General features: G+C 33.6%; 1 protein-coding gene across 1 annotated transcript; it reads left to right on the top strand.

Moving 5' to 3' along the window:
- The first annotated feature begins 3,487 nt into the window (after positions 1-3,487).
- LOC126878538 (hypertrehalosaemic prohormone) lies at positions 3,488-17,475 on the top strand. The gene is made up of 2 exons (XM_050641312.1): positions 3,488-3,717; positions 17,315-17,475. The coding sequence occupies exons 1-2, from the start codon at positions 3,550-3,552 to the stop codon at positions 17,357-17,359; spliced, it is 213 nt and encodes a 70-aa protein (XP_050497269.1). The 5' UTR covers positions 3,488-3,549; the 3' UTR covers positions 17,360-17,475.
- The last annotated feature ends 2,040 nt before the right edge of the window (positions 17,476-19,515 follow it).

Raw genomic sequence — 19,515 nt, 5'->3', positions numbered from 1 at the left:
AAAATCTATTTCCAAACTCCTTTACGGACGCAAGAATGGAATTGCACCACATTGATCGAATCCCCGAAAATATAGAACCCCTGACGATGGAAAAGGTAAAACAAACAATACGAGCACAAAGGAATAACAACGCTCCAGATATTGCGGAGATATCAAGCGAAGTAAGGTCTGGCGACTTAGCTGACCATTCTATGAAGCAGCTTCTCCCAATCCTGTAGTAGGTACCAGTAAGATACACCCTCACTCCCTCTAAGGGGAAAATTGACTCATCCCAGATACCTACGGTATCAAAAGGATTCAGCTCTGGTGGGACTCTTTCCGTGTTATCGAGGTCTACGTGACTTGGAATGCTGGAGTATCTCTCAAAAATTTTCATACACATCTGGCCGTCGAGGTTTTATAAAGACGATCTGCATGGTTTTATAAAGACGTTCATCTAGACGCAGGTTTTTATGTTTTCGAGGAGGTTCTTCGAAATGACTCCAGTAGTAGACATAATAATAAGTATCGTCTGAGTACTTTGAATTCTCCATTGTTTTCGTATTTGAATTTCCAGATCTGTGTACTTGGCAATCTTTTCAGTAAACTTAGTACGTAGATTATTGTTGTTAGATATCGTCACATCAATTAGTGTTGTTTGTCTTGTTAATTTATTAACTAGTACGAGATCTGGTCTATTATGTGTTACTGTTTGATCTGTGAGTACAGTGCGGTTCCAGACGTCCCAGTATAGCGTTGTCATTCTCAAGCATACTTTCAGGGACGTACTAATAATATGGGAGATGGTCCGTTTGAACAAGTCCCAGCGTGATAGTTATCTCTTGATGAAGGATCTTTCCTACTGAGTCATGCCGTTGCTTGCATTCAGTTGCAGCAAATGCCTGGCAGCCCCCTATAAGATGTTGGATGGTTTCTTGGGTTTGACATCCATATCGGCATTTGTCGTTTTGGACCTGAGGGTCTTTGACGATTTATTTCAGGTAATTTTTGGTAGGTATATTATTATTATCCATAAAGATCTTCATTGTTATAAATATGTTTATTCAGACCCAGCTTTTTTATGTGTTCTATGAGGTTCTTCGGGATGACTCCAGTAGTAGAGATTATAATAGGTATTGTCTGGGCACTTTGAATTCTCCATTGTCTCCGTATTTGAATTTCCAGATCTCTGTACTTGGCGATCTTTTCAGTAAATTTACTACGTAGATTATTGTTGTAGGTATCGCCACATCAATTAGTGTTGTTTGTCTTGTTAATTTATTAACTAGTACGAGATCTGGTCTATTATGTGCCACTGTTTGGTCTGTTAGCACAGTGCGGTCCCAGTATAGCTTGTAGTTGTCATTCTCAAGCTTACTCTCAGGAACGGATTGATAATATGGGAGATGGTCCGTTTGGAGAAGTCCCAGTTTGATAGCTATCTCTTAATGAAGGATCTTTCCTACTGAGTCATGCCGTTCCTTGAATTCAGTTGCAGCAAATGCCTGGCAGCCCCCAGTAATAAGTTGGATGGTTTCTTAGGCTTGACATTCATATCGGCATTTGTCGTTTTGGACCTGAGGGTCTTTGACTATATATTTCAGGTAATTTTTGATTGATATAACCAGATCCTGAATGGCCAGTAATGAACCTTCCGTTTCGGGGAACATCTTTCCTGGTGTCAACCAGTAGTTCGACGCTATATTGTCGACATAGTTTTGGCTGACCTCATTGGAATATAGCCCGTGCAGAAGTTTAATCCAGGTGCACATTTTTTGGTCCTTTGAAAGGTGGTTTATGCGCATTTCTGGTTCTCTCAATTTGATCGGTGTTGTGTCATCAACTGCGCAGATAGCACGAAGTAGAGTAGATGTCTCATCCTGCATCTGAAAATAAGTTCTTAAATTAGCAATTTATTTATATAATTGCTCACCTATTTCCTATATTATTAATATTTAAAATTATTGTTATTAAAAATTATTATTATTTCTATTACTTATTTATTACTTGTAACTTTCTGCAGCAGTGTGCAGAATTCTGTTTTGACTCAAAATTAGGGTAGGTAGATGAGAAAGAGTAACTCCATAATATTTAAAAGATTGTATTACACAGTTTTTGTATTTTATACTTTTAAATTGTTTGTGTTTTAAATAAAATTACGGTATATTATTTTTACGTTTCGAGTATAGTTTGTTATTTTTGGGGGAGTGGGAGAGACATATGGACTCAATATAAACGTAAAGAAGGCAAAGCTTATGATCATTAGCAAGAAAAAGATAACAGAAGGTCAACTCTACATCAACCAAACCCCTGTAGAAAGAGTAAGACACTACAACTACCTCGGCACCATAATAAATGAAGAATGGACTAACAACCAAGAGATGCGTGCATCGGAAAAGCTGGATCAACCTTCAACCGTATGGTGGCCTTTTCAACAACCACAACCTTTCTCTTAATATAAAAGTAAGAATGCTGAGATGCTACACGTCTTCTCTGTCCTTTTTTATGGTGTTGAATCATGGACCTTGACCGAAGATATGTGCCGAAAATTGGAAGCTTTTGAGATGTGGCTGTATCGGAGAATTTTTAAAATCTCGTGGACTGATCGGGTCACAAATGAGGAGGTCCTTAGAACAATGGAGAAGAACCGAGAGGTACTAACCACCATCAAATCTCGAAAGTTGGAATACTTTGGACACATTATGCGAAATGAATCCAGATATGCCCTCCTACAAACCATCCTGCAGGGAAAAATATTTGGAAAGCGAGGTCCAGGAAGAAGAAGAATATCCTGGTTAAAGAACCTCAGAACTTGTTTCAACACAACATCTATGCAGCTTTTCCGCGGTGCTGCAGATAAAGTTAAGATTGCCATGATGATCACCAACATTCGTCACGGATAGGCACATCAAGAAGAAGGGAGAGACATATGAGTTGCCTAACTGTGTTTAATGGATTAGTTTTGTATCGTTTGTAATTAGAGTTGCATAACTGTTTAATTGGACCAAAATTAAGCGGGAAATCCGACATACAATGGCAGGAGGCAGAATTCTATAGATCATCGTAAATTATAATAACGTAAGTACTATTAATAAACGGTTTTATTTATCATAACAATGTTCAAAACAATCTGTTAAAAGCTGTGACGATTAAAGTTTTAATAAAATTCTATTATTTATTTTTTAAGTTATCTCTATCTATTTTGCTTATAAAAAACAAATCTCATCCTGTAATGTACGCACATCTGACCTAATTAAATCAGGCTTCCCAATACTCTCACTGATCATTTTGTATCTCTAATCGACCTCTAGGAAATAGGAAAGTTTTTAGTGTTTCTCTAACGGAAATGGACAATTTGAGAAGTATACGAATACTTCCAACTCGATATTGTTGCTATATTTACCGAAGGGTTTCTCCAATTAAATTGATTGGCGGGGATATTGGAGATTGGAGCGGGCTAGCCCAAGCGGACAATTATAGCGGGGCCCTCTCCTGGCTATAAAAGGTAGTCCGGGGGTTGGAAAAACACATTCGTGACACAACTTTCAAGTGAATCACTCCAAATCCAACATGTACAAAGTTATCATAATAGTTATTGTTGCGGTTATTGCATACTGCACAGCGCAGGTTAACTTTTCCCCTAATTGGGGAAAGAGAGCCATCAATCCGGGAGAAGAAAATGGAAACAACTGTAAAGAGAGCGTGGATACATTAATGCTCATCTATAAGATTATACAGGTATTCAAGTCAGTTTTCAACATATGCATATTTTTGTTTTACACTTAGAAATCTTAAATTTAAACTTTTTATAATTGACGTTTTTGCTTTAAGATAGGAAGCATTTTTTTTTTCAAAATTAAAGCAACTATTCTATCTCATAATGTAATCGCTTCTATCTGTGTTCTACTATTAGTCTGATTCGGTTTCTTTGCGGATTCCTATTCCAAAATGTTGCCTTTAAACAAATCTGAAGGGTGCTGGGCGGAATTTTTGGGCAGAAATTGTTTAAACAATTTTTTTAAACAAATACAGAAGTTCATCTTTTTTTGCTCCCAAAAATATTTTATTAGGTTTTTTGGGTCATTCTAAATAAGAAAGGTGTCTTGTAATTTTTTTCAAAAATTGATAGTTTTCGAGTTATAGGCGATTTAAAATGTGAAAAATGCTAAAATACGCATTTTTGAGGCTTAAAAACTCATATTTACATTAGTATTTTTAACGTTGCCAAGTATGTACTTAAACTGAAGTTTAAACATTCCTTTTCAATATTATGAAGAGAGATCTAGTCTAACTTCAATGTAGGTCGTTGTTTTTTAATTGTTAATTATGCGTGTCCATCCGATTTTTTTGCCGGTACGGCGCGCTCTATTTCAACAATCTACTATTTTGCTCCGAAAAATATTTTTCCACCTACCTCTACCGAAAGTATACTTTCCGGACCTGATTGTAGGGAGCAAAGTCGTACTTTTCCTCCCTAGGGAGGAAAATATTTTTCCTCCTTATTTAAATATTATAGGGAGGAAAAGTAAAAGTGACGTCATGGTATTTCATTCATTAAATATAACTTATTAACGCCCTGTACAATATCTATTTTCTATTACGTAAGTATCTATACATTTTAACGTTTATTTAAAAACACCCTGTGTTTTGTAAAATGATAAAAAGCAGTAAATTGTTATTCTGATTTAACAATGTTTACATTAATAATTTGACTTATATTTGACAGTTGACAGTTATATTGTACCTACTTGTTATTAGTTTTAGTTCTAATAAATTTTGTTGGTTAGTTACATAAATAAATTAAGTAAAAATGAAAAAATGACTTGTTATTTGAGGAAGGTGGAAAAACCATATGTATAACATGGGAGTAAAGTGCCTTTTCCTCCCTTGAATGATTACTGCCCTCCGCTACGCGCCGGGCAGTAAACTTCATTCTCGGGAGGAAAAGTAGCACTTTCCTCCCTTGTTATACAAATAGCTATTTTTGTCCAAAAATTTTACCCGGCACACCTCAGGTATGTTTAAAGGAGATATTTTTGAACCATAATTAACAATTAAAACAAAACGGTTTATATTGAAATAAGCCCCGATTACTCATCAAAATATTAAAACATAATGTTTAATCTTCAATTTAGGCACTTGGCAACCTTAAAAATAGCTATTTGTATAACAAGGGAGGAAAGTGCTACTTTTCCTCCCGAGAATGAAGTTTACTGTCCGACGCTTAGCGGAGGGCAATAATCATTCAAGGGAGGAAAAGGCACTTTACTCCCATGTTATACATATGGTTTTTCCACCTTCCTCAAATTAATAACAAGTCATTTTTCATTTTTACTTAATTTATTTATGTAACTAACCAACAAAATTTATTAAAACTAAAACTAACAAGTAGGTACAATATAACTGTCAACTGTCAAATATAAGTCAAATTATTAATGTAAACATTGTTAAATCAAAATAACAATTTACTGTTTTTTACCATTCTGCAAAATACTGGGTGTTTTATAAATAAACGTTAAAATGTATAGATACTTACGTAATAGAAAATAGATATTGTACAGGGCGTCAATAAGTTATATTTCATGAATGACATCACTTTTACTTTTCCTCTCTAGGGAGGAAAAATATTTTCCTCCCTAGGGAGGAAAAGTACAACTTTGCTCCCTACAATCAGGTCCAGAAAAGTATACTTTCGGTAGAGGTAGGTGGAAATAATAATTTACATATGAGTTTTCAACCCTCGAAAATGCGTATTTTCGCATTTTCGGTTATTAAATCGCTTGTAACTCGAAAACTGTTATCTGACAAAAATGAAAAGAGACCTTTTTTATTTAGAATATCCCAGAAAATCTAAAAAAATATTTTTTGGAGGAAAATAGGAGATTGTTGAAATAGAACGCGCCGCACCGGCAAAAAAATCGGATCGACACGCATAATTAACAATTTAAAAAAAACGGCCTACATTGCAGTTAGACCGGATCTCTCTTCAGAATATTGAAAATGAATGTTTAAACTTTAATTTAAGTACTTAGCAACCTCAAAGATACTAACTTAAATATGATTTTTTAAGCCTCAAAAATGCGTATTTTAGCATTGCTAAATGCAAATACGATATCTTTCTTGTTTAGAATGATCCAAAAAACCTAAAAAAATATTTTTAAGGGCAAAAAAGATGATCTTTCGTATTTGTTTAAAAAAATTGTTTAAACAATTTCTGCCCAAAAATTTCGACCGGCACCCTTTAGATTTGTTTAAAGGGGACATTTTTGAATAGGAATCCGCCAAGAAACCGAATCAGAAATTTTTTCAGATGGGAGCGGTCTCACCACATGGACTATATACAATTTTTATCTTGTTTTATTTTAAAGGTACATTTCTGTCTTGTGAAATGACTTTATCTGCAGATTTTCCATTTAATATATTATTATCTAACTGTTGTGGAGATCCTACAGCCTTTGTAATGTGCCCCTTTCAGCTTTGGCTTTGTTTCTGATATTTTTTTAACCCCCCAGCAAACAGACCGACGTGTTAATTACGTGAATTTTGGGTACATTTGTCACCAATATACGTAAATTGCTTACGTGAATTTTACGTGAAAATTTGGTTGGAATGTCACATTGAAAATACGTCTTTAAATTACGTGAATAACTCGTCTTCAATAGACGTGTTATTTACCTTAAATAGCAATAAAATTTTTCGGGAAATTCACGTTGCAAATACGTGTTGATTAACGTATCTTTTAGAGAATGTATATATTATAGTATTCACGTGAAAGATACGTCCTCGGTTCACGTAAATAATTCGACCTTAATTATCTTATGAATCACGTAATTATTATCCTCATATGATATAAATAAAACAAGCATATAAAGTATTAACAATGTATTTATTTAGTAGAATTTAGAGACTGTAAAACATTTGTCTTGTATAATTATTATACAAGATAATGAACCAAAAATGGTACCGACCTAAAGACACATTAAAAAATTTGCCAACACAAAACACAACACAGGTCACATTTTATTTCGAGGACACTTTCTTGTTTTTTTCTAATTGCATCATCGGCACTTCAACCCTTGAGCAGTGAGGTAAACGTTAATACGAAAGACATTATTATAAATAAACCCGCCTAAAATAAAACGAGGGAAATAAAGCTCTTCACGTTTCACTTTCACTTCACTTTTTGTTGTGAGAAATGTGAGAAGCTGATATTTTAAAGGTTATGATCATCGATTATAAAAATCGATTATTTTTAAATTACAGTTAACGGTTAAACTATTCTTACTTACTTTACTCCTCTTGATTCCATTTGGAACATAGGGCCTCTACAGTCCCCCTCCATTCATCTCTGTTTCTGGCCAGGGCTTTCACTTCTTTCCATGTTAACCCATTGTCTTCTAGCTCTCTGGTAATATTTCTTTTCCAGGATGTCATTGGTCTGCCTTGTTTTCTTTTTCCAGTTGGTTGGTAATCCAGGGCTTGTTTGGTTATATCATCTTCATTTTTCCTTAATGTGTGTCCAATAAACTTCCATTTGCGTCTGTTTATCGTTTTGGCTATCGGCTCTTGATTAGTTTTTCTCCAAAGTTCCTTGTTACTTATCCGATTTGGCCAATATATTTGCAATATTCGTCTAAGGCATCTATTTACAAATGTTTGAACCTTTTGTATAATCTTTTTCTCTATTTTCCAAGTTTCTGCTGCATATAGCAAAATACTCTTTACATTTGTATTAAATATCCTGATTTTGGTTTTGGTTGTTAATCTATTGGACTCCCATGTTTTCTTCAGCATATAGAACGCATTTTGGGCTTTAGTTATCCTTCCATTAATTTCCTCTTCTATTCCACCGCTAGCGTCAATTATGCTTCCCAGATAGCAAAACTTCTGTACATTTTCTACTTCTTCTCCTTCAATGAATATACCCATTTCTCTTTCCGTATTTATCTTCATAAGTTTGGTTTTTCTTGTGTTAATCTCTAGTCCTTCAACCCTCGAGCAGTGAGGTAAACGTTAATACGAAAGACATTATTATAAATAAACCCGCCTAAAATAAAACGAGGGAAATAAAGCTCTTCACGTTTCACTTTTTGTTCATTTTGTTGTGAGAAATGTGAGAAGCTGATATTAGAGGTTATGATCATCGATTATAAAAATCGATTATTTTTAAATTACAGTTAAACTATTCTACTTACTTTAAATTAGTATTACGTATTTCCTTTTTGTTTTAAATTTCTTCTACTATTAACTAATTGGTCTTACTAAAAATCTATTTCAATACCAGAATAATATAAAAAAAAATAATCCTATCGAAACGTATCTATTATTCGATAAATAGATTAATTTAGTTTTCGAACCAACTATGTTAATCACGTACCGTGGTCACGTGATAGTATTTAAAGGAGGAGAAACGCTTGGTAGTACGTCATCACCGCGCGCGATTTAAAAATTAGACTCAACATCTTTTTAGCTCCTGTGATATTTTTAAAGAAAAAAATAGCAAAAATAGGTTCAAATCAAGGTTGGATTGAAATAGTTATGCTAAATGATTTTAAAAGTGAAATCATAAACTTTTTGTTTAAATGTTGGTATTATTTACATTACTTTTACGTGAAATACATCTAATTTTTCGACGTCCATAAAATACAGTGAATAAAATTCAAGCGATAGGTACGTATTTAACCATCACCGTTGTAAAATTTTGTTTTCCAAAATATTTCTCAAAATTTAACCAAAGGAAGTTATTTCTGTTTCGGGATTATTACGTGAAATAAACGTACCTTTGCGATATGTAACCGACATTCACACCTATTATAAAAACCATGTACCATATTCGTCATTATGATTTTATTTTATTCTAATGTCAAACATGTATAAAGGAAGCACTAATATATAGGTGAATGATTTGGCACTGAAATACGTTTTTTCCCGTCATAAATCACCGAGTTACGTATTCGTTGAAATTCGCCGTAAATTTAACGTAATCATCACGTAACTGGGCTCAAACCTGTTTGCTGGGCCGCTTTGTTCATGCTACGGAAAGTCTGCCTCCTTTCCTTTTGAGATGTGATACTTATATAATTTAACTGGATCTTTGACCAGATCTCCTTCCCCATCTTCATAACATAGTCATAACACAGCAGTTGTTTATGTTCTACAATCTCAATTACATTATACTCTTCAATATATCTGCCTCCAATGGCGCTGTAGCCCAAGTTGGGCCCTAGTGTACCCAACTTCAAGTATCCCTTTCCTTCGCTATTAACCTCCAGTTCTCCACTCTTAGTATATCTTTAGCATCAGTTCTCATTTCGTCTATCTACTTCCTCCTTGATCTTTCTACTGGCTGACGTCCCACCTAATTCTACTAAGCGTTCTGTTACAACTTTGCAGAAAGTGTAGGTACTGTACACCCTACTAAATTATGTTAAATAATCGTTTGCGGTTAATACCAGAGGCGTACGACAGGGGAAAGTGAATGGTTGACCCTTCCCAAATTCTACGCCACTTATGAAACTACTATTTTACCATAATTTTTAGATTCTCCAATACTTTTTATGCAAATAAGATACTGTTCATTTGTAACGATAAAGTTGTTAGTTTTCAAAATATTTGAAGTTAAAAATGAAAAGGCACACTTATTTTGATTAATGTATTATGCTCGTTCATTTCTAGCTTCAAATATCTCGAAAACTAATGGCTTTATCGTTACGAATGCAGAGTATGTTATTTACATAAAAAGTATTGGAAAATCAAAAAATTGCACTAAAATAGAAATTTCGCCAGTGGCGTAGAATTTGGGAAGGGTCAACCATTCACGTTCCCCCGTCGTACGCCTCTGGTAGTAGCCAGAAACGTTTGTTTAACATAATTGAGTAGAGTGTGCACTACCAGCACCACTTACCAAATTTCGTGTTGTTGTCCCATGCCTGTCAGGAAATATTCAAAAATAAATAAAATAAAAGTTTAACTTTGACACCCTGTATTTCGGTTAATATCAACTTTTGTACTAAGGTAAGTTAGTTTAACTCGACCTATTTTAACCTCAGGAATCTAAGGTTTAGCTATGGCCCATTATTTACCAAACACCCTGTATACAGGGTGTAACAAAAATACAGGTCATAAATTTAGTCACATATTCTGGGACCAAAAATAATTCGATTGAACCTATTTTATCTTAGTACAAATATGCACATAAAAAAAGTTACAGCCTTTTGAAGTTACAAAATGAAAATTGATTTTTTCCAATATATCGAAAACTATTAGAGATTTTTTATTGAAAATGGACATGTGACATTCTTATGGCAGTAGCATTTTAAGAAAAAATTATAGTGAAATTTGGACACCCTATAAAAATTTTATGGGGGTTTTGTTCCTTTAAACCCCCCAAACTTCTGTGAACGTTCCAATTAAATTATTATTGTAGTACCATTAGTTAAACACAATATTTGTAAGACTTTTTTGCCTCTTAGTACTTTTTCGAAAAGTCAGTTTTTATCGAGATATTTCGAATATTTGTCAAATCCACCACATATTTGTATATGATTAAGTATGATTATGGAGACTTGGTAATAATATGAAAATTTATTTATGATTTACATTTTTAGGGATATTTTGAACCATATTAAAAAAGAAGCCACATCTCGATAAAAGGTGCCTTTTCGAAAAAATACAAAGAGGCAAAAAAGTTTTAAAAACACTGTGTTTAACTGGTGGTACCGCATTAATATTTTAATTTGGAACGTACACAAACATTTGGGGGGTTTAAAAGAACAAAACCCCCATAAAATTTTTATGTAAACATATTGAAAAATAAGCCTCAACTCGATAAAAACTGCCTTATAGAAAAAATACTAAAAGGTAAAAAAGTTTTAATAACATTGAATTTAACTGACGGTACCAAAATTATAATTTAATTGAGACGTACACAAAAGTTTGGGGGGGTTTAAGGGAACAAAATCCCCATAAAATTTTTATGGGGTGCACAAATTTCACTATAATTTTTCTTTAAGATGTTCCTACTATAAGAATGCCACATGTCCATTTTCAATAACAAATCTCCAATAGTTTTCGATATATTCGAAAAAATCGATTTTTATTTTGTAACTTCAAAGGGCTGTAACTTTCTTTATGTGCATATTTGTACTAAGGTAAGTTAGGTTCATTCGAACTATTTTTGGTCCCAGAATATGTGATTTAATTTATGACCTGTATTTTTGTTACACCCTGTATACATTGTAAATTATGATTCGGGAGTGCTCCTAGTAGCATTTAACGTGTCTTGGTTTGTTTATTTCTACGCATCTTGATTGTTAATTTAGATAGTTTATCTTTATTCTTATCGCAGTTCTATCATATTCAATCAATGCCAAAGTAGAAAGTCTTGCTTGTTACTAATTTTATTATAAATTATGAGAAAAACAACAAAAAACTCTTAATACCATCCCAACACTGTACCTAAATATTTGTCTCAAGTCAGTATTTAGTTTATTCTCAATATTGACACCAAATTCTACTTCATTTCACATTTCCTATTTCATATTAAAATTGATATCATAACAGCCAATACTTCATAGTGATGCAGATATCGTGAAAACCATCAAAATAAACCTCCTAAGATGGGTAGGCTATATTATGCGGATGGATGAAAGTGATAAGGCTAAAAAAGCGTTTAAAATGCCTATGCTAAATAGGCCGGTCTGAAGAAGAAGAAGAAGAAGGGGGCGACCTAAACTCAGATATACTACTTCTCAGAGGCATCTTTCAGTGCGTCACAAGTGATAGAAAAAGGTAGGTCCGTGATACATACACATTTATAATATTTATTCCAGTTGTTGATAGATGGCGTTATAATCGGAAAAAAGATTTAGGTATTTACCCATTATTTACCTGTTACATATCTATACGACTATAATTTAAAGTTCTTCTCAGTCTTTCAGTGTGTCATTAATGATGGTGATGTAATATATGATTCTAAGAATTTAGAGAATCATAGCATGACATTTTAGTTAAATCTGACAGTTCTCAGAATCGTAATCGTAATTTGGTATAAAAACAAATCAATTGTGTTTATTTCATTTATAATAAAAAAATATGAAAAAAAATTTTAAGAAACGCTTTTCTTTAGTTACGAGTGACAAAAATTAAAAATATTATAAAAAAAATCAACTAAAAAGCAAAATATAAAAAAAATTGAAAAAATCTAACACATTCGTCAAAGAAAAGCGTGGCGCGTCTTCATCGAATAAACGGTTTTCGCCCCACGCTTTTCTTTAACGCATGTGTTAGATTTTTTCAATCTTTTTTATATTTTGCTTTTTAGTTAATTTTTTTTTTATAACATTTTTAATTTTTGTCACTCGTAACTAAAGAAAAGCGTTTCTTAAAAAATTTTTTCATATTTTTTATTTTTTACTTTTTAGTCTTACACTTTTTAAACATTAAAATATATCGTCATGTTTCTTAAAATATGTATAAAACATATATGATATACTAACATGAAAAGTAGTCGAAATCGGCAAAAAATTTGAAACTTTATTGTTTATTTATGAAGCATAACGTAAACAATTAACGTAAAAAGTGAAATTTTGTATAGTTCATATCATTAGCTATAACACGTAAAGTTTCAAGTTTTTACATTGTAAAAAACACGAGAATTTAAGCATTTTCCATTAAAATCGTTTTTTTTTATTTAAACAATTAATAAACATAAAAAATTTTTATTGATTACACAGCCCAACAAAATAGCTATTTGTATAACAAGGGAGGAAAGTGCTACTTTTCCTCCCGAGAATGAAGTTTACTACCCGACGCGTAGCGGAGGGCAGTAATCATTCAAGGGAGGAAAAGGCACTTTACTTCCATGTTATACATATGGTTTTTCCACCTTCCTCAAATAACAAGTCATTTTTTCATTTTTACTAAATTTATTTATGTAACTAACCAACAAAATTTATTAATACTAAAACTAACAAGTAGGTACAATATAACTGTCAACTGTCAAATATAAGTCAAATTATTAATGTAAACATTGTTAAATCAAAATAAAAATTTACTGTTTTTTACCATTCTGCAAAATACAGGGTGTTTTATAAATAAACGTTAAAATGTATAGATACTTACGTAATAGAAAATAGATATTGTACAGGGCGTCAATAAGTTATATTTCATGAATGAAATACTATGACGACACTTTTACTTTTCCTCCCTAGGAAGGAAAAGTACAACTTTGCTCCCTACAATCAGGTCCGGAAAAGTATACTTTCGGTAGAGGTAGGTGGAAAAAAAATTTTTGTCTTGCTGCCGAAAAAAAATCAACTGATTTTAGTTAATTCATCTGTGCTGATTCCAAAAATACAAACCATTTCTTTGGATCAGCTCTAGTTTTCGAGATATAACATACTCATCAAATACTTTAATATTGTTACATTTCTGTATAATCCACCACCATAATTGCAGTATGTTTATAAATAAACATAACAAATTCTGAGACAAATGGACAGATGGACAAAAGGACATATAAAGACTATTTTGGTATTCATTTAGGAGATCAAGGTAAATCCTGGGCGCCACATGTAGTGTGCAAAACTTGTATTGAAAACTTGCGACAGTGGACGAAATGACAACGAAAATGTTTAAATTTTGGTGTTACAATGGTATGGAGGGAACCAAAAAATAATTTTGAGGATTCAGCAAAGACCATCCTAACCTGGATTCAGCAATAAGACCAATTCCCCATCAGCTTAAGCAGATTGGTACCCATTCCAATATTTAGCAGTCTACCTACGTTACCAGAGGATAATGTCGAAATGTTATCTGACGAACTACAGACTAATAGATTTGAGGAAGACGATAGTGATTTTGAAGAGGATTCAACACGTCCTGAGCGCTTTACTCAGGAAGAGCTAAGCGATCTTATCAGAGATTTGAACCTTCCAAAGGATTCTTCCGAGATGCTTGCCTCCAGACTAAAAGAAAAGAATGTTCTTCACCCAGACACCAAAATTACATACTACCGTAATAGAGAAAAAGATATTTTGCCTTTTTTTTCTCAGCAACATGATATCGTTTTTTATAACAATATTAAAGGACTGTTAGAAGAAATGGGTGTATCGGAGTATACACCAGATCACTGGCATCTTTTTAAACGAAGTTCAAAGTGTGTCCTTCTACATAATGGCAACAAATATGGAAGTATACCAATTGGGCATTAGAGTGGAAGAAATACTCAACAATTTTAACAAATACGGTTGTCATATGAGAATTAAAATACTTCTACAGCCACTTAGACCGTTTCCCAGAAAATCTTGGTGACTTTAATGAGGAACAAGGAGAACGCTTCCACCAAGATATCAAAACGATGGAAGAGAGGTATCAGGGAGATGGGGTAATCACATGATGGCGAATTACTGCTGGAGTCTTCAAAGGGACCGTTCTTTGAAAGCCCTTGCAAAAAAATCATATAAAAGGAAGTTTTTAAGTGAAGCCGAATAACACATTTTTGTTGCGACGCTGGTTAGGTTGGATAAAAGTTAAGTTTTTTTGGCAGATATGTGTGATGATTTTTGTTGTACAATAAATATCTTACTTTTTACTCGTGTTTTGTTTATTCATGGGTAGCAGCACTATATATATTTATGTGAATTACCCTATATGTGAGAAATGTGATCTGTTGTCGTATTTTCTGAAAACGATCTGATGGAGCAAATCTGGTGGCATTTTTGGATTCAGCAGACCCAAATTACCGAGAAACAGTATAAAAATTTCCGGCAGCAAACTGTATGTTTACCAATGTTATTCGTGTATTGTTCCCGCGAATGCATATGTCTGCAAATTTTCATTCATTTGCATTGGAGAAAAGGCACTGAAATTAACGTCTAAAGATTTGACGCAAATTATTGAACTAAATAAAAGCATTTAAATAAAAAGGAACGTTCTTTGATTTGTATAGTCTAATAAATCACAACAGAGGAAATAAAATCAGCTCTCTCGGAGATGAAAAACAATAAATCACCTGGAGAAGATGGGATAGTCATTGAACACATCAAAGAAGGAGGAGAAACGTTAATAAATGTGTTGAAAAAGATGTTCAATGTTTGTTTGACAAGAGGCGTAACCCCCTCTCAGTGGCATAATGCAATAATAACCATAATGCATAAAAAAGGTGACATTTCAGATCTGAAGAACTACAGACCTATTAGTTTGCTCTCCCATACATACAAACTATTCATGAAGATAATAACAAAACGGCTTGTGAACAAACTGGATAGTTACCAACCTTGTGAACAGGCTGGGTTCCGCTCCAGATACGGAACAAACGATCATCTACAAGTTATAAAAACGCTAATAGAAAAGTGCACAGAGTATAACAAGCCTATCTTTCTTATATTCGTGGATTATGAAAAGGCGTTCGATACTATAGATCATCATAAAATGCTTCGAGCATTGGCGGACTGCCGCATTGACTACCGATATATCGCCTTGATTAAAAGTATCTACGAAACTGGTACAGCTTGTGTTCGACTTCATGAAGATACCAAGAAATTTAGAATAGAACGTGGAATTAGACAGGGTGATACTATCTCCCCGAAATTGTTTACAGCTGTTCTTGAATATATGTTCAAGCAAATGGAAGGAGAGGATAATATGGGAATCAATATAAACGGGGAGGATCTGAACCACCTAAGATTTGCCGATGACATCGTTTTAATATCTGATAGAGTTGATAAAGCTACAAAAATGCTGCACACGCTCTATAAAGTGTCAAAAACAATTGGTCTTAAAATTAACACCTCAAAGACAAAATTTATGACCAACCTTGTAGTCAGCGATAAAATTCAGATTGGGAGTCATAGCATCGACCAAGTAATAGCTTACAAATATCTAGGACATGAGATTCGCTTAGGCCGAGATAACCAGACAACTGAAATACAAAGAAGGATAGGTCTTACATGGGCTGCCTTCGGTAGATTAAATAACATTTTCAAGTCTAATATTCCAGTTTGTTTAAAAAGAAAGGTCTTTGACCAGTGTGTTTTGCCGGTTCTTACATATGGTGCAGAAACACTAACTCTGACAAAAAGAACAATAAATAAAATAAGAGTTACACAACGCGCTATGGAAAGATCAATGTTAGGTATTACCATCAGAGATAAAGTACCAAACCTAGAAATAAGAAGAAGAACAGGAGTCACGGAGGCAGTTGAAAGAATAGCCATGGCTAAATGGGCTTGGGCAGGACATGTTGCCAGACTGACGGATGACAGATGGACCAAAAAGATTCTGGAATGGCGACCAAGGCAGGAGGCATATCGAAGCAGAGGACGACCACCGACTAGATGGACGGATGATATCAAGCGCATCACCACAAATTGGATGCAAGAAGCTCAAGATAGAAATAGGTGGAAATTTTTACGGGAGGCCTACGTTCAGCAGTGGACAAATATAGGCTAGTTGATGATGAATAAATTGTACAGATTATAGTCGTATAGATAATACATCAATCATTTTTTGTTCGATTATAGCGCCATCTATCAACGACTAGAATAAATGTTATAAATGACTTTAATCACGGACGTACCTTTTTTCTGTCACTTACAACTTAATGCGTTAGAAAGAAATCGAAAAACTGTGATGCACTGAAAGATGCCTCTGAGAAGGAGCATATCTCTAGACGATGTGCTGGCATGTTTAAGGGAGTTTGGAGTAAGGAGATAGAGAAGACGGACACTCTATAGCGAAGGATGAAACAATGTTTTGAGGTTAAGGCTCACAAAAGCTGTAGCGCCAACTGATGATGAGTATACAAAACTGCAGTTCAATGTGTTTATTCTGTGGTTTAATAGCATGTTGAAGTTGTACCAAAAAGTGTAAGCTTATGTGGCCAGTGTTTTATAAAGGTACATCAAAGGATACAGGTACCTACTGGGAATAACGACATGAGGAGACTGGCCTAAATAGGGAATACCAGAAGGAATTTTTATTAAGGGAAGCCAAAGTTCATCAAGGGTTGAAGATCTATAAAGAAGAGAAGAAACAAAAATTTTAATTGAAATTAAAACAAAATGAAATCTATTTGAAAATATGTAACTGTACATACAATTTTCACTGCATTTACTGTATTTTTTGTTTCATGTATCTTTATAATATGATGAGATCTACCAAATTTACAAAGCTTTTATTGTAAGATTCGTCTTCTTCTATATCAATATCTATATATTTAATGAACTAGCTAAATATAATTGTTAGGTTTAGTTTTAGTTTATAAAATATTTAAAATATAAAAATACAAAACTACACAAAAATTGTCTGATTAATATTTGTTTTTTTTTTACAGAATGAAGCTCAAAAGTTAGTAGAATGTGAGAAATTTTCGAACTGATCCATCACAGATGAATATGTGCCCATGTGAAAATATCTTTGTAGAAAAAATAAACTTTTTGTGATTTAAATGTATTTCAGTTGTTCTGAATAAAAGATGAGTAAATAGGCTGGAAATAGCCTCGTGTCGTGTTCATTCGCACAAACTCTAAATTGCACAAACTCTATGCCTTTTGCCTCCATTAGACTAGGTAACTGGTGACGCAACTGGTGGCGCAACTAGTGGGCCCACCAAATTTAAGCACCTGGTGGCCGATAATAGGGAACCAGTAAAAATAATAAAATGCATAGTGAATGTTATTTAGTAGTTTAGTTGAGAATATAACATCAAACGAGTCGTTGTTTCTTATTGCCCTTTTAATAAAAAAGAATAGGAGAGTGAGAAGGAGTCGAAAAATTTATATACATACAATGTTGGCTTCCAGAGAAGGAAAAGGGATGTATTATACGTTATTTCCTGAACTTTGTGCCTACGAAGTAAAATTTTTCAGTATTTTCGCATGTCAAAATCGTCATTTTTGGAACTCTTGGATTACGTGGTATTGCTACAAAAATGAGGAAATGTAGGAAAACTTATACATATAAAGATGTTTCTAAAATTAAATCTACAGCTTTTATAATTTTTTATGTCACTCCTCTCACAAACAAAGCGAGCGGTTAAGTTAATGTAACATAATTGTTTAACTAACTGACCACAGACCAAAGAATATTAAAGCTATCTTATAGTTATAATACAAAGAAAAAAATATTGCATAAGCACAGTGTGGGTGGAAAATGTGGCTTACATAAATCTTCTCATAATATGTACCAATTTTCGATATTGTGAAATATGAAGGTACTTTACATACCATTTTTTGACATACCTCGTATAAAATGGACAAAATTTGCTATCTGATGATTCCTTCTTATATTTTAGGCTATGCAGAGCATTTTATATAGAATAACTTTTTTTCGTAAAATTGATAGATAATAAAAAAGTTTCCAATATGGTTTCAAGTTACGCAGACATACTGTATAACAGCTCAATTTTTTTAATTTTCCAATTGTAATGTCGCATTTGGATTCAGCATAATCAAAAACAAAATAGAAACATTTTTAATCCAGATAAAATGATGAATTCACCGATATTTCTAAAATATTTTATAGAAAACAGCTTTTATTATTTAAACAATGAATAAACGATTAGTGGCTAAATCTACGAGAAGAACCTTTTAGTCTAACATATTTATTATAAACCAACAAAAGAAGTTTTAGAAAAATATACGCTTGTTAAATTTTTTTCGAAACGATGCAAGTTTTCAATCTACAATGATTCCCCTTTTAAATAATGAAATTATTGCAAAACTTTTATATATTTAATTTTAATTTTAAAAGATTATGTAAAAATCATAAGATCACTCAGTATAGAAGTTAATAGAAATACAAAGATAAGGAAATACGAAGCACTCGATTACAATACAAATGAACTAGTGGTGGCCGACACCAGTTGCTCTGTCTAATAGAGTCCATATAACATATTGCCCCGGCTTGGTGGCGCCACCAGATCTGGTTACCCGGCTCCAGAAACGGCCGTTCTGGTGGCGCAACCAGTTGCCGTAGTCTAATAGGTCTCATTTACTTAAATGCCCCGTGACGTCATGAGTCACTAGTGGACAGGGCCGGCCCGTCCATATAGGCGAACTAGGCGGCCGCCTAGGGCGCAAAATCCGCCTAGGGCGCAAAATTAGGGACGTAGTACTTTCTCATGTAGTAGTTGTGTAACTCGCAGAGACAGAAAAATCACTGGGTAATGAAAGGTGAAGGATATTTTATTTTAGTTGTCTTATAAAATAAGAAAACGCAAAACTATAACTTAACGTTAACATTAATTACTCGTTTTGGCAACCTCGCTGAGCGTAAGCCTACTTAGTGGCGCAGTGGTCGCGGCAACCCCACACTCTTCACTTCAGTCAAGCCAGCAGTCATAGCGTGAACAGAATAAGAGTACTAGTCTGTCATTAGGGCGCTGCGTGTTATGCATTTTCACTTTTCAGTTTAGTGTAGTAGTGCAGTGTTGTTGACTTTGTTTGTGCATTGATTGACAGTAGTAGTAGTTGTTAATTTACGATAACAAAACTGCAAAAGGAAGTTTGAATTAACAAGTAAGTAGCTTATACT

The sequence above is a fragment of the Diabrotica virgifera genome, chromosome 10 (assembly GCF_917563875.1).
Source record: "Diabrotica virgifera virgifera chromosome 10, PGI_DIABVI_V3a".
NCBI lineage: Eukaryota > Metazoa > Arthropoda > Insecta > Coleoptera > Chrysomelidae > Diabrotica > Diabrotica virgifera.
The sequence above is the reverse complement of the archived record's forward strand: the minus strand, read 5'-3'. Positions and strand labels throughout refer to the sequence as shown.

Bases quoted from the DNA above. Each gene is read 5' to 3' on its own strand.
- LOC126878538 (XM_050641312.1), top strand. From the start codon at position 3,550: ATGTACAAAGTTATCATAATAGTTATTGTTGCGGTTATTGCATACTGC. The intron at 3,718-17,314 runs GTATTCAAGTCA...TTTTTTTTACAG, and splicing joins TCATCTATAAGATTATACAG to AATGAAGCTCAAAAGTTAGT.